This window comes from Apodemus sylvaticus, chromosome 5 (genome assembly GCF_947179515.1).
Source record: "Apodemus sylvaticus chromosome 5, mApoSyl1.1, whole genome shotgun sequence".
In the NCBI taxonomy this organism is placed as follows: domain Eukaryota; kingdom Metazoa; phylum Chordata; class Mammalia; order Rodentia; family Muridae; genus Apodemus; species Apodemus sylvaticus.
In genome coordinates, this window is record NC_067476.1 from 131,984,000 (window position 1) to 131,997,014 (window position 13,015).

The window sequence follows — 13,015 nt, forward strand, 5'->3', positions numbered from 1 at the left end:
TTCTCATATATAGAGATGTTAGATGGCGTGGCACACACCTTTAATCCCAGTACTCAGGAGACAGATCTCTGTCAGTTCCAGGCCTGCCAGAATTATATAATATGATTCTGTTTCCAAAAGGGAGATGACAAATCTAGGCTCAGGGAGATTAACTAGCTCAGAATCTCCAGAGTACAGCTAGATAGTAAGACATGTGTGTTGTCTGCCATACCACTCTGCTTCTCAATGACTAGTTTTAGTTTTTAACATTTGAACTTCAATTTCGAAATAATACGAGACTTACAAAAAGATGGAAAAGATCTCAAACAAACAAAAAGTCCACAGAACTCCTCCTTGGCCTTTAAGCTCCCGAAACGACATAATTCCAGTACAGCTATAAAGCTAAGAAGTTAGCATTTCACAATACAGTCACTGCACTACATTCAGATTGTGGTATATGTGCATGTGTGTGCATGCATGCATACATATGTGTGTGTGTGTGTGTGTGTGTGTGTTGGTGCAGGTGGGTGTGTATGATGGCCAGAGGTTGCTATTAGAATGTCTTTACAGAATTACTCTCTGTCTTATTTTTGAGACTAGGTCTTTCAATGAAACTAGACTTAGCATTTTGGCTACACTGATTGATAGGTGACACCCTGGGACCCACCCATATTTGCTTTCCAGCACTAAGGCTACTAGTGTTCACTGCCAAATCTGACTTTTATGTGAGTGCTGAGGATCTAAGCTCAGATCCTTATGGTGTCACTAAACCACCTCTCTAGTCCAAGATGTTGTTGATTCTCTTACTATTATTCTTTTTCTGGGGGTTAAAAGAATAGGGTACAGTAATGAGTTTCTACATACAGGCCACACCCTGCAGCGATAATTTCTGAGTAAAACTCCTGGCTGATTTCACATAGGGAGCTTGAGGTTACCTCACAAAGCTCTTCTGAGTCACAACAGGATTACAGGGGATAGCCTGGGAACCTGCCAGTACAGTGAGAAACAGCAGAGAAATCTGTGGCAGGCAGTAGGCAGGTGAGTACGGGGACCCGACTGAGGAAGCACAGGGATGTTGGTGACTTCTTAAGGAAGTCAGAATGTACTACACCAGGGTCCACGTGGCCCATTCCTTTGTCTCAGTTCAAATATGACTTATTCCATAAACTTTCATCCACTCCCATACATAGTGCCCTCTGTCCGCTACTGCATTTTCAATTGTATAGCTCCGAAGTCTGGTTTTGGGATCACTCTACATGTACAGGCAAGGCTAGGACGCTCTTTTGGTTTGGCATGTGTGTAGAGACAACCCCTTAACCTGGATTGCTAAAGAACAGCATGGCCATCGCAAGTGGGAGGAACTCTGCTGTGTGCCTTGGGAGGCCTTCTGTGGATAGTGTCCTTAGCACTTCGGAAGGATGAACTCGGTGTCTTAATCTCTGCTTTAGTACGTGAGAAGCTGTCTCCCAGGAAGCCAATGCCGGCAAGCCTGCCGTGGAAGACTGAGAGAACTCTTGGTGCATTCGCATGCTGGCAACACTACAGATAAGTGTCTTCTGAAGCCATGGGGATGAAGGCCAGAGGCTTGAGCGTCCCTTTGCTGCTGTTGCTGGTGACTGTGGTTGTGATGGCTAAGGTGTATCAGATCCAGAGGTGGGGGGGTTTCAAGGAGAAGGCCACGAGCAAAAAAAACATCAACTCGACACTCCGTTTCTTCATCCAGTCTTACAACAACGCAAGCAATGACACCTACTTGTTTAAAGTTCAGAAGCTAGTCCAAAGTCAGATGCAGGTTTGTGCCCTGTTTCCCAGACATCGACACAAGCCCCATCCTGCTTCTTGAGATGAAGGGGGCAGTTTCTATAACCAAGTACTGGAAATATCCTGGGTAGCTTCACATGCAATGGGTGCACATGATATCTCTGAGTTATTTGGTCACCACAGCCAAATGACCTAGGCTGGCCTCAGGCTGGAGCCTGGAGGCTAATCCTTACTCTCTTCTGCTTGGCCGAAAGCTGACCTGTAGCCATTCTCCATTGTTCTATGGGAGAAACTGCATTTTGTTCTGCCTACCAGAGGGAAGTCTTTTTTTTTTTTTTTTAATGATAGTATCTGGAAAAACCATAAACTCGCTCTGTAGATTCCTTATTTCCAACAGCATTTTTTTTTCTTCAGTGTCCAGGGATTGTAAATCTGAATTGAATTTTATGTTTGAGACATTTAGAGCAATGAGTCTTTGGTGAAAGTGGTGGGGACATGGAATGGGCAAGCAGCTTCAGTCGATCAGTTCTGTGCCTTTTGAGGCAGAGTCCCTGTAGTTAGCCCTGGCTGGCCCGTGGCTCTCCACCCTCAGCCTTCTGCCATGTGAGTGCTAGGGTTACCCTTGCACGCCATTGCACCTTCTCTTTTGTTTTACACACAACATTCTTGTGAATCGTATCAGTTGAAAGGCAGTAAAGGAAAGCATTTGCTTGAAAACTATTGATCCAATGTTTCCTCAAAGTCAGCTAGTAAACTGTAAATCAGTCAGAAACAGTACTGCATCCTAGCTAGACAGTTTTGAGAAGTAGTTCACTATGGGAAAAGACTACTAGTCAGAGAGAATGGGAGGCACAGGGAACAGGAGTTAACAAGAGGGGGAAGGCGTGGGGCAGGGTGGGCAATGTAAGTTTGATAACCAGGCCAATGGGTTCCTGAATCCTGACACAGATGATATTCCAGGGAATTCCTTGGTATTATATACTATGACCACAAGGTGGCGATGTTCTCATTTTTCTTCACTGATCGATTTCCTCAAGCTATAATTGAGATACTAAGATAACCTGTGAAATCAACCTTCTACCATTAACAGTTAACTAGCTGAGAATAGTGTTTTAAATATTATGCATAACTTAAATAAGCTGAGGTTATTTATGGTGATAAATGGACAATATGGACCTGTCACGTGGAAAAGGAGGATTATGGACACAGGTTTCTGGACAGCTCAGTGTCTAGATGTGACTTTGAAAGTCTCAATACTGCGAAGTGGGGGTAGCAGACACGCATGGTAAGTTGTAGGTCTGATTTCACCTTTCAGCTGTTCCCAGATGGGATCGTGGCTAGGTGTTATCTAGATAGACTTTTCCGTGGTGCTCCTTCAGAGGCAAAGTGAGTCCTGACAGTAACAATTTAGCACAGTGCTGCCCCCTAGTGGCACTTGTCAAAATGTTTACTGATAATGGCTGTATTCTAAGTGAATTATCGAGACTAATAGTAAGAAGTTTATTGTGCATGCACGTTTTAGGTTTCTCCTACATACAACCTGCCGATGGCCAGGCAGTGTGACAGTGGCTGTCACAGTTCTACAACATCCTCGTGCATAAGTAGAATGGCCCCTTGATGACAGCAGAGGAGCACCTGCACTCTAGGGAATTCCAGGCTAGAACTGAGATTGTCTTAGCAGTACAGCCATAAGCAATTGGCCTGGGGCCTGGCCTTAGATTTTTCTATGGGAATCATTCAGCCAGGATCAAGGTGAATTTTCTGCTTGCATCTCCTCTAGATAGACTATCTCATTAGGTTGGACCACTGGCATTTGGGCGCAGGAAGCAGGAGGCTCCCAAGACCTTCTCTCCACTATACGTAGCTCTCTAATCTACATGCTCTTCTGAGGTGCCAGACCGGGTCAATAGTCACCATGTTTGCTTAGCGTTTTACTTCATGTGTCGGGCTTCTTTTTCACAGTAGCCTTCCCATTCCCTCCTCCACCACCACCTTCTCCTCTTCCACCTTGATCCCTTCTTAGTCTGCACAGCCTTAGGCTGGACCATGAGTAAGAGAAGACAGATGCATCCCTGGGAGCTGGCCCTGGTTGGTGTTCTTTTTGCCTTACCTGGTCAGCACATCACCTCGCACTGTCCACTGTCCCAGGAGGAAACAGATTCATGGAACAGGGGTATCATATCACCTAGAAAGCTCCTGGGAGAGAAAGTACGGTCTTCAGCACAGGCCATTCTTCTGGCCTTGGCTCTCTAGGTATCACTGCTGTTCCACACACGTTGGCAGAAACATTTAAAACTTAAAAATCCTTAGGAAACCCTTGTATGGCTTTTCCTGGGGGGAAAACCTGAACAACAAACAACTACTTACTGTAGATAGGGCACCAACAACAGACCAAATGATTCCAAGCAAGTCTAGCTTAGTTTACCAGTGAGTTTATGGGGGATGCTTAAAGGGGACATGGGTGACTCAATAGTGGCTGTCACTAAAAAGCCTACTCCAGAAAGGCTCAGCCTGATAATGCTATCTCAGAAGTTCCTGCAGGTGGCACAGGTGGCTCACCTAGCCCAAAACTCTAGTAATCATCGTGTTTCATTTGATTCCTGAATCTTAATAAGCTAGCCTCCACTCTTTGGAGGGAATGCTTTGATTAGGAGGAAATATATACATAATAGCTTGTTTTTTTTCAAATGCATTAGGGGAAGTGCTTCTGTTTTGGCCACAGATTCCGCAAACAGCTTGGATCCTTATGTGGACCTTGAAAATGGAGGCTGCTAGGTTATTTTCTCAAGGTTTCAGAGCTAACACATGGGGAGTGAATGCCTAGAATTAATTTGACTCCTAAACTATAAAATTTTAAAGACATATTTTTATGTGTATCAGTGTTCTGCCTTCAAGTATTTGGATAGAAGTGCACCACATCTGCACCAGGCTTGCAGAGATCAGTAGAGGGCATTGGGTCCCCAGGAGCTGGAGTTACAGATGGTTGTGAACTGCCATGTGGGTTCTGGGAACCAAACCTTAGTCCTTTGCAAGAGCAACAAGTGCTTTTAACTGCTCCATATTTAGATGCGTTGCTAAACTGTCTTCTCTCTGATTGGCTGGAAAGGAGAGTCACTGCACAGACTGGGAAGAAATAGCCATGTATCTCACTGCAGTATGAGAACCATGGTGGTCTGTGGTTACTAGGCAACCGAGCTTGCCGTCTCACGGGGATGAGTGGGGGACAAAATAGAGGCACAATGTGGATACCACGGAAAAGTTGAGGGCACAGGGTTGTGGCTGACCAGAGGCCTCAGTTGCCATTGAGACTCACTCAGTGGGAGGGGAGGAAGGAGTTGGGTTTTGGTGCATGGTTTCAGGGAACAGTTCCTGTTCAGGGGACTTAGTTCCTCCTGGAGAGGGGCAGCCACTAGACTCTCCAAGTGGAAATTAGAAGTGTGATTAATTACTTCTCTGCAGTTGACGACGGGAGTGGAGTATTTGGTTACTGTGAAGATTGGCAGGACCAAATGTAAGAAAAATGAGACGAAGAAAGCCTCCTGTCCCATGCAAAGCAGCAAGCTGAAAAAGGTGTGTGCTGGGAGTTCTCTGAGGGCCAAGGACTGGGAGTGAATATTCTCAAACTGTGAGAGGCAGGGCCAGCAAATGCCCAGAGCGAGGGCTAGCTCACACTGCTGGGAGCATCTGCTTCTCCCCACAGGGCCGCAGAGGGCAAGTGCTGTCTGCTTCTCCTCGGGGCTCTTGTTATGTTCCTGCTCATCCTCCATGTCACTGAGGGCTGTCCCATCACCTCTGCGTCTTCTGCTGTCCATCAGTGTCCCTTCCTATGTGGCCTCGTCCTTCTTTGGCCAGATGGTAGAGAATGAGGGCCTCTTCCTATCCCAGGGTGTAGAAACGAGTGGGAGGAGAGGAGGAAACTCAGCACTGCTTCCTGGAGCTGAGGGTCCCAGAGTCCCCTGCCTTGGGTCTCAGAGGGACAGTTTCTCTCTGGCTGCCCCAGGGCCTGAGAAGCAGAAGCTTTTTCTCTCACCTTTGAAGACTGTTTTCCCCAAAACTGATGATCTTGTTTTTCTTTCTTCCACAGAGCCTGACTTGCACATCATTGATATACTCTGTACCCTGGATGAACCACTATCAGCTCTGGAACAGTTCCTGCCAGGAGAACCGAGTGTCTGTGTAAAGAGCTCTGCTGACGCCCAGATGCCTGTGTTGTGTACTGGGTTTTGTAAAGTTGTAAGAGGACTTGTGGCCTTCTCTGGGGTGTTTCTACACACACACACACACACACACACACACACACACACACACACACACACACAAGCTCACAACACTGACACTTAACACACATAGTATCAGCCCCTTTATTGTACTTTACACACACACATACACCCACCCACACACTCATCCCCCCAACACACTACATTCCTGCCCTCATATACTTCACATGAACCCCCACCACACAAACTTATGCAAACACTCCCACACATGAACCCCTGTGCCTTCCTCCACTTGTAGCTTACATACACCTCAAAGAAATGCGGTGGTCACCAGGGACAACTGTACTTTGAGAAGGATGCTGACATCCCTTTGGGGAATCTCACTGCTCTTTCTATCTAAATCCCGTGCTTCTGCTTTCTCTGGGTCCAGGATGGGCAGCTTTATACCCTGCCAGTACACACAACACTGCGACTCACACATGTCACAGTGAGCATGTCTGAAGTCCCATGACCAAACCAGGCTGAGTAATCAGTGTAGATTCAGTGTAGATGCACTATAATTGTACCAAGGTTGTGACTTACGATGGCAAAAGGACAAGAGGCGCGGTGGCGGCTGCAGTGGCAGAGGCTGTGTCTTAGTTACGGTTTCTATTGCTGTGAAGAGACACCATGACCACAGAAATTCTTACAAAGGAAAACCTTTCATTGGGGCTGGTTTACAGTTCAGAGGTTTACTCTGTCTGTCTACTTTCATCGACCTATGAAGGGCTGTCTTCGGGACCTGGGATTTGAAGACCTTAAGGAGTGGTGCGGACTGCAGTCTAATGTTGTAGTCAACTACACTTTAATTTCAGTGTTCTTTTATATGTAGATGTAACAAAGAAAGCAATGATCCAAAGAAGGTTGTCTGAGTTCAGCAAAACATCAGAAAAACATGTAAATAAATACCAGAAAGCACACATTAAATAATAACAGGGCAGCCCTTTACCAGAACTTTCTCAGGACAGACCAATTTAAGCATAATTCCTGGTATAAACTATAGATTATATCTGAGAAGGCATGAATGCAACGCAGGAGGCCCTTTTTAGATTTAGGTCACACTGAGAACAGCACCCAGCATAGCCTTTGACCTGATTGGGTTCTGTAGCTGTGTTCCAGCATTCAACAGAGATACGCATGTCTTATAAATTGAATGCAAATGTCTGTTGAAGGAGGAATGGAATCACATTCAAGAACAACTCACGAAACAAAATGCACTTGAGGTAAAAGGCCCTCTGTCTTATTTTTTATTGGAAAAAAGTGAGTTTATTTTATTCATTTCTTAATAAAAGGTACCAGAGTGGGGAGAACAAAAGCAGGTATGGGGAGGCTCACTTCCCAGAATCCCTTGTCCCTCCCCACTTTGGGCACATGGTGTGGGCATGAGAGAGCAAGAGTGATTGACAAAGCTGACAGGAAGATGAAAGGCACTGGTGGGCTATATCTTGGGCAAGGAGGGCTCCGTCCAGGCTCCAGGCAAGGCCAGAGGCTCTCTGGCCTGCTACTTAATCCTTTTCCTTTCTTAGCTTTGGTTCTTAACTTGCTCTTGGAGGTGCAGGGCTTGGTCACGCGGGTGGTCTCCTGGCACTGGGCATTGTACCGAGCCTTCTTCGGGGTCCCTTGGCGGGCTTTAGTGCCTGTACTCCTATCATAGGACCCCAGCTCCCAAACTTGTGTTTGCACTTGGCTTCATATTCCTTCTTCCAGTTGCAGGGCACCTTGCAATGGCTGCGCTGGGTCCACATGTACCATCGCAGAAACCCCGGCCGCAGTCCTTGCTGCTGGGGGTGCATTGTCCACTCCGAACACTCGTTGTCCTTCTTCACCCCCCACCCTCTCTCTCTGGCCACCACTGACTGACTGCCAAGAGGGCTAGACGCAAGAAGCCCCTGTGCGGCATCTTGACTCAGTTTCCAGTCCTCAAAAACGTCAGACCTGACCGACAAGGGGGCAACGGAGTACCCCAAATCCCACCTCAGCCACCTTGGTGGCAGCAGCCTGGAGGGCCTCAGCCACTGCTTGAGCTCACCCGCTCACCCGGGCCTCTTGTCTTCTTCTTTTTCTTTTTTTGGTTTTTCGAGACAGGGTTTCTCTGTATAGCCCTGGCTGTCTTGGAACTCACTCTGTAGACCAGGCTGGCCTCGAACTCCGAAATCTGGCTGCCTCTGCCTTCCAAGTATTGGGATTAAAGGCATGCTTCCCCCTCCCGCCCCCCCCCCCCTCCCCCCCCCCCAGCCCTCTTGTCTTTTTTTACTGAGGCTTCTTTCACAGTTCCCCCAGGCCTTGTTCACCATGTGCCAATTTGACTGTGTTCTGACAATTGTCTTGGCAGGAGGCATGGTGACATGCAGGCAGAAGTACCTTAGATTTCTACATTCAGATCCTTCGGCAGCAAGGCCCGGCTTGAGCATTTAAAAACTTGAAAGCCTACCCAGAGACTTCTTCAGCGAAGCCACTCCTACTCTAACAAGACCACACCTCCTAATAGTGCCACTCCCGATGAGCCTATGGGGGACTATTTGCATTCAAACCACCACAAGGAGGTATATTGTGTCCCAGGAGAAGATAGAAACTTTACTGAGTCCTTGTCATTGCAGCCACGGGATGAACTTAATCCCCAGCGACAAGCTATAGGGACATCTGTGACATACTGTCTGCCAGGGACCAATGTCAGAGACTCAGCGATCATACTGTTTGGGGCTGGTCCCATAGGCGTGTGTCAAGTTCCAGACTCTAGAAGGGAGAGAGGTGTCAGGCACCGGCCTCCCTTGTGTGTATGTAGTGTGGACATATGGAGGCCCTGGGTAGAATTTCTGTCTGTGCTTACAGTCACCTCTAGGTCTCCAGATTCAGTGCGTTATATTCTCGCCTCCCTACAGCTACTTCCACCCGGTGACTCACAGCTCGGTAGGCAGGGCGCAGCTTTGAGCTGAGAGCATAGTGAGTGTACCACGTGATGCTGGGCCTCCTTGAGTCTTCACGGACAAGATCTGAGGGCGACTGAGACACTCAGGGGAGAAGAATGCAGATCCTTAAGCCAGAGACTCAGGAAGCACCCTGCAGCGCAAACCCAATGCCCAAGGGGCCTGTGAAGCCCCACATAGGCTTCCGCTGCCCCCCCCCCCCCCCCCCGCCCCACTGACTCAGCTCTTCAGTCTCTAAACACACCATTCTTGTTCATTCTTTAATAATGGACCTGTGAGTGATTTTCAGTTTTTTTTATTTTGATTTTTTTAAATAGTGTCTAGGTAAGTAGTTCAAGTCAGTTTTGAATTTGAGATCCTCCTGCCTCGGTCTCCTGAGTACCGGGATTACAGGCATGCACCACCAGACCTATCTAGTGTTTAGTTTCTAATAATATCTTTTAGCATAAGCATGTGTGAACCTATGTAAAAGTGGACATGCACATGTGTCTCTGGCATTCGCCGAAGCCATGGGGGTGTGCGTTTACACAGCATAAGCTGCTTCTGAACTTGATTTTTCCCAACTTAATCTGCCTTTCTATTGTTACTTCAAACATGGGCATGGTGGTTCAGGCTTATAATCTCAGCATTCAGGAGGCTGAACTAGGTTGCCGTGAGTTAGGCTACTCTGAGCTATAGAGAGATAAAGTGTCTCAAAATTAATGAATAGATATCTATTAAGGAAATAAACTTATGGTATTGATCTGAGCTGTGTTCAGCTGCCCCGTTCTTACTCATTCCACGTTTACGTGGTGGACTTATGTTCACTTTCTGTTTTTTAACTTTATGTGATTTCATATAGACACTATTCCTTTTTATTTTAATTTTATTTGTTGTGTTGTGTGCATGTGCGTGTAATGTGAGTGTGGATGCATGTGTGCTCTTCCAGAGGACCAGAGCTCAAGTCCAAGCTCACAACTGTCACTCTCCAGCTCCAGTAGATCCAACACCCTCTTCTGACCTCCATGGACACTGGCATGCACACTTAACACAGGGACATATAGACATATAAATAAGAATGATTTAAAATTAACATAAAATTTCAGCAAATGTCCAGGGCTTAATACTATTAATAGAACCTGCTGACACTGTACATTGTAGAATATATGCACACACATAGGGGAGGCAGGGAAAGGGAGAGGGAGAGGGAGAGGGAGAGGGAGAGGGAGAGGGAGAGGGAGAGGGAGAGGGAGAGGGAGAGGGAGAGGGAGAGGGAGAGGGAGAGGGAACAGCAGTAGGTGCAGTAGATAGAGTTGAGGTATTTACCTAGTTAGAATTTGCTAAGGATGGCGCTAAGAACCATGATTTCCCTGGCTCTTCTAGCCGAGGTAGCTCTAGGGCAGATCAAGGAGGGAGTTGTGTGGAAGGAACCTGGGGACACTGAGGTGGTGGTGGTCCTACTGTTAATGTGCCACCATGAAAAATGCTTCCAAACTCCCACGGAGACATAAATCTACAGCATGAGAAGAGGTAGGACCTACTGGAACTTTTAGCAGGTTACTGAGTCTCTGTACACATTAGTGGACGAACTTGTGTGATAAATGAGTTAATGGGGTAACGACTTACTGCATCATCTTGAGAGTGGTCAGTTATGAAAGCCAATTTAGTTATTCCAGATGAATTTGATAATTGCTCTTTCTAACTCTGTGAAGAATTGAGTTGGGATTTTGATGGGGATTGCATTGAATCTGTATATTGCTTTTGGCAAAATGTCCATTTTAACTATATTGATTCTACTGATCCATGAGCATGGGAGATTTTCCCATTTTTTGAGGTCTTCTTCCATTTCCTTCTTCAGAGTCTTGAAGTTCTTGTCATACAGATCTTTCACATGTTTGGTAAGAGTCACCCCAAGATACTTTATACTGTTTGTGGCTATTGTGAAGGATGTCATTTCCCTTATTTCTTTCTCAGCCTGCTTATCCTTTGAGTATAGGAAGTCCACTGATTTGCTTGAGTTGATTTTATAACCTGCCACTTTGCTGAAGTTGTTTATCAGCTCTAGGAGTTCTCTATTGGGTTTTTTGGGTCACTTAGGTAGACTATCATGTCATCTGCAAATAATGATAGTTTGACTTCTTCCTTTCCAATTTGTATCCCTTTGACCTCCTTATGTTGTCGAATTGCCCGAGCTAGTACCTCAAGTACAATATTGAAAAGATAAGGAGAAAGGGGGCATCCCTGTCTAGTCCCTGATTTTAGTGGGATTGCTTCAAGTTTCTCTCCATTTAGTTTGATGCTGGCTACCGGTTTGCTGTATATTGCTTTTACTATGTTTAGGTATGGGCCTTGAATTCCTGTTCATTCCAAGACTTTAAGCATGAAAGGATGCTGAATTTTGTCAAATGCTTTTTCAGCATCCAATGAAATGACTATGTGGTTTTTTTCTTTGAGTTTGTTTATGTAGTGGATTGCATTGATGGATTTCTGTATATTGAACCAACCCTGCATTCCCGGGATAAAGCCTACTTGATCATGGTGGATGATCGTTTTGATGTGTTCTTGGATTCGGTTGGCAAGAATTTTATTGAGTATTTTTGCATCGATGTTCAGCCATTAGAAAAAATGAATTCATGAAATTCTTAGGCAAATGAATGGAGCTAGAGAACATCATACTAAGTGAGATAACCCAGACTCAAAAGGTGAATCATGGTATGCACTCACTAATAAGTGGATATTAACCTAGAAAACTGGAATACCCAAAACATAATCCACACATCAAATGAGGTACAAGAAGAAAGGCGGAGTGGCCCCTTTTTCTGGAAAGACTCAGTGAAGCAGTATTCGGCAAAACCAGAACGAGGAAGTGGGAAGGGGTGGGTGGGAGGACAGGGGGAGAGAAGGGGGCTTACGGGACTTTCGGGGAGTGGGGGGCTAGAAAAGGGGAAATCATTTGAAATGTAAATAAAAAATATATTGAATAAAAAAAACCCACCCCCCCAAAACCAAACAAAAAACAAACAAACAAACAAACAAACAAACAAACAAAAAAGAAAGAAACGTGAGCCTGGTGCTCGTTTCGGCAGCACATATACTAAAATTGGAACAATACAGAGAAGATTAGCATGGCCCCTGTGCAAGGATGACACGAAAATTAGTGAAGAGTTCCATATTTTTAAAAGCAATATACAGCAAACCGGTAGTCAGCATCAAACTAAATGGAGAGAAGCAATACCACTAAAATCAGGGACTAGACAGGGCTGCCCCCTTTCTCCTTATCTTTTCAATATTGTACTTGAGGTACTAGCTCAGGCAATTAGACAACATAAGGAGGTCAAAGGGATACAAATTGGAAAGGAAGAAGTCAAACTATCATTATTTGCAGATGATATGATAGTCTACAAAAAAGAAAGAAAGAAAGAAAGCCAGTTTAGATAGGTTTCTACTACTTCCTGACTCAGGACTATCAAAAAGGAGACTGCCACTAAATGGTACTTTTTTTTTTTTTTTTTTTTTTTTTTTGTTAAAGATTAATTTATATGAGTACACTGTAGCAATCTTCAGACACACCAGAAGAGGGCATCAGATCCCATTACAGATGGTTGTGAACCACCATGTGGTTGCTGGGAATTGAACTCAGGACCTTCGGAAAAGCAGTCAGTGCTCTTACCCACTGAGCCATCTCTCCAGCCCCCTAAATGGTACTTTTTAACACCATGAGCCCAAATAAAATTCTCTTTATAATTGACCAGTCTATTTATTCTATAGAGTCCAGTTGTGTTTCTGTTGTCATATACTCACAGGTGTGAGAACATCTGCTGGAGTGTGGTGGTCCCAACAAGAGCCACACTCCTAAAGAGAACGTGGTGTTGGAAGGGGATGGGGGTTCTTGGAGGAGTTAGGAGGAGCGAGAGGTGAATATGACCAAAATACATTGGATGCATGTATAAAATTCTGAGAGACTTAATGAAGATGTATTTTAAAACTACACTTAAATAATATAAAAGTGAAAAATACCTTCATTAGAGTAGAAATTCTGGAATTGTAGCAATAGAAGGAGTTTTTGTCATTTGTAATAAGTGAGGAAATTGACATAGAAACTCCTTTTTCCCCCAA

General features: G+C 45.3%; 1 protein-coding gene, 1 non-coding gene and 1 pseudogene across 2 annotated transcripts; 2 read left to right on the top strand and 1 right to left on the bottom strand.

The window, feature by feature from the left end:
• The first annotated feature begins 1,543 nt into the window (after nucleotides 1-1,543).
• Nucleotides 1,544-5,920, top strand: Cstl1 (cystatin like 1). Its single transcript, XM_052181695.1, has 3 exons — nucleotides 1,544-1,771; nucleotides 5,200-5,310; nucleotides 5,825-5,920. The coding sequence occupies exons 1-3, from the start codon at nucleotides 1,544-1,546 to the stop codon at nucleotides 5,918-5,920; spliced, it is 435 nt and encodes a 144-aa protein (XP_052037655.1).
• Nucleotides 5,921-7,271: 1,351 nt separating this feature from the next.
• On the bottom strand, nucleotides 7,272-7,896 carry LOC127684935 (midkine-like; annotated as a pseudogene).
• A 4,073-nt stretch (nucleotides 7,897-11,969) lies between these two features.
• Nucleotides 11,970-12,076, top strand: LOC127686632 (U6 spliceosomal RNA). Its single transcript, XR_007978214.1, has one exon. It is a non-coding gene; the product is annotated as a U6 spliceosomal RNA (small nuclear RNA).
• Nucleotides 12,077-13,015: the final 939 nt, after the last annotated feature.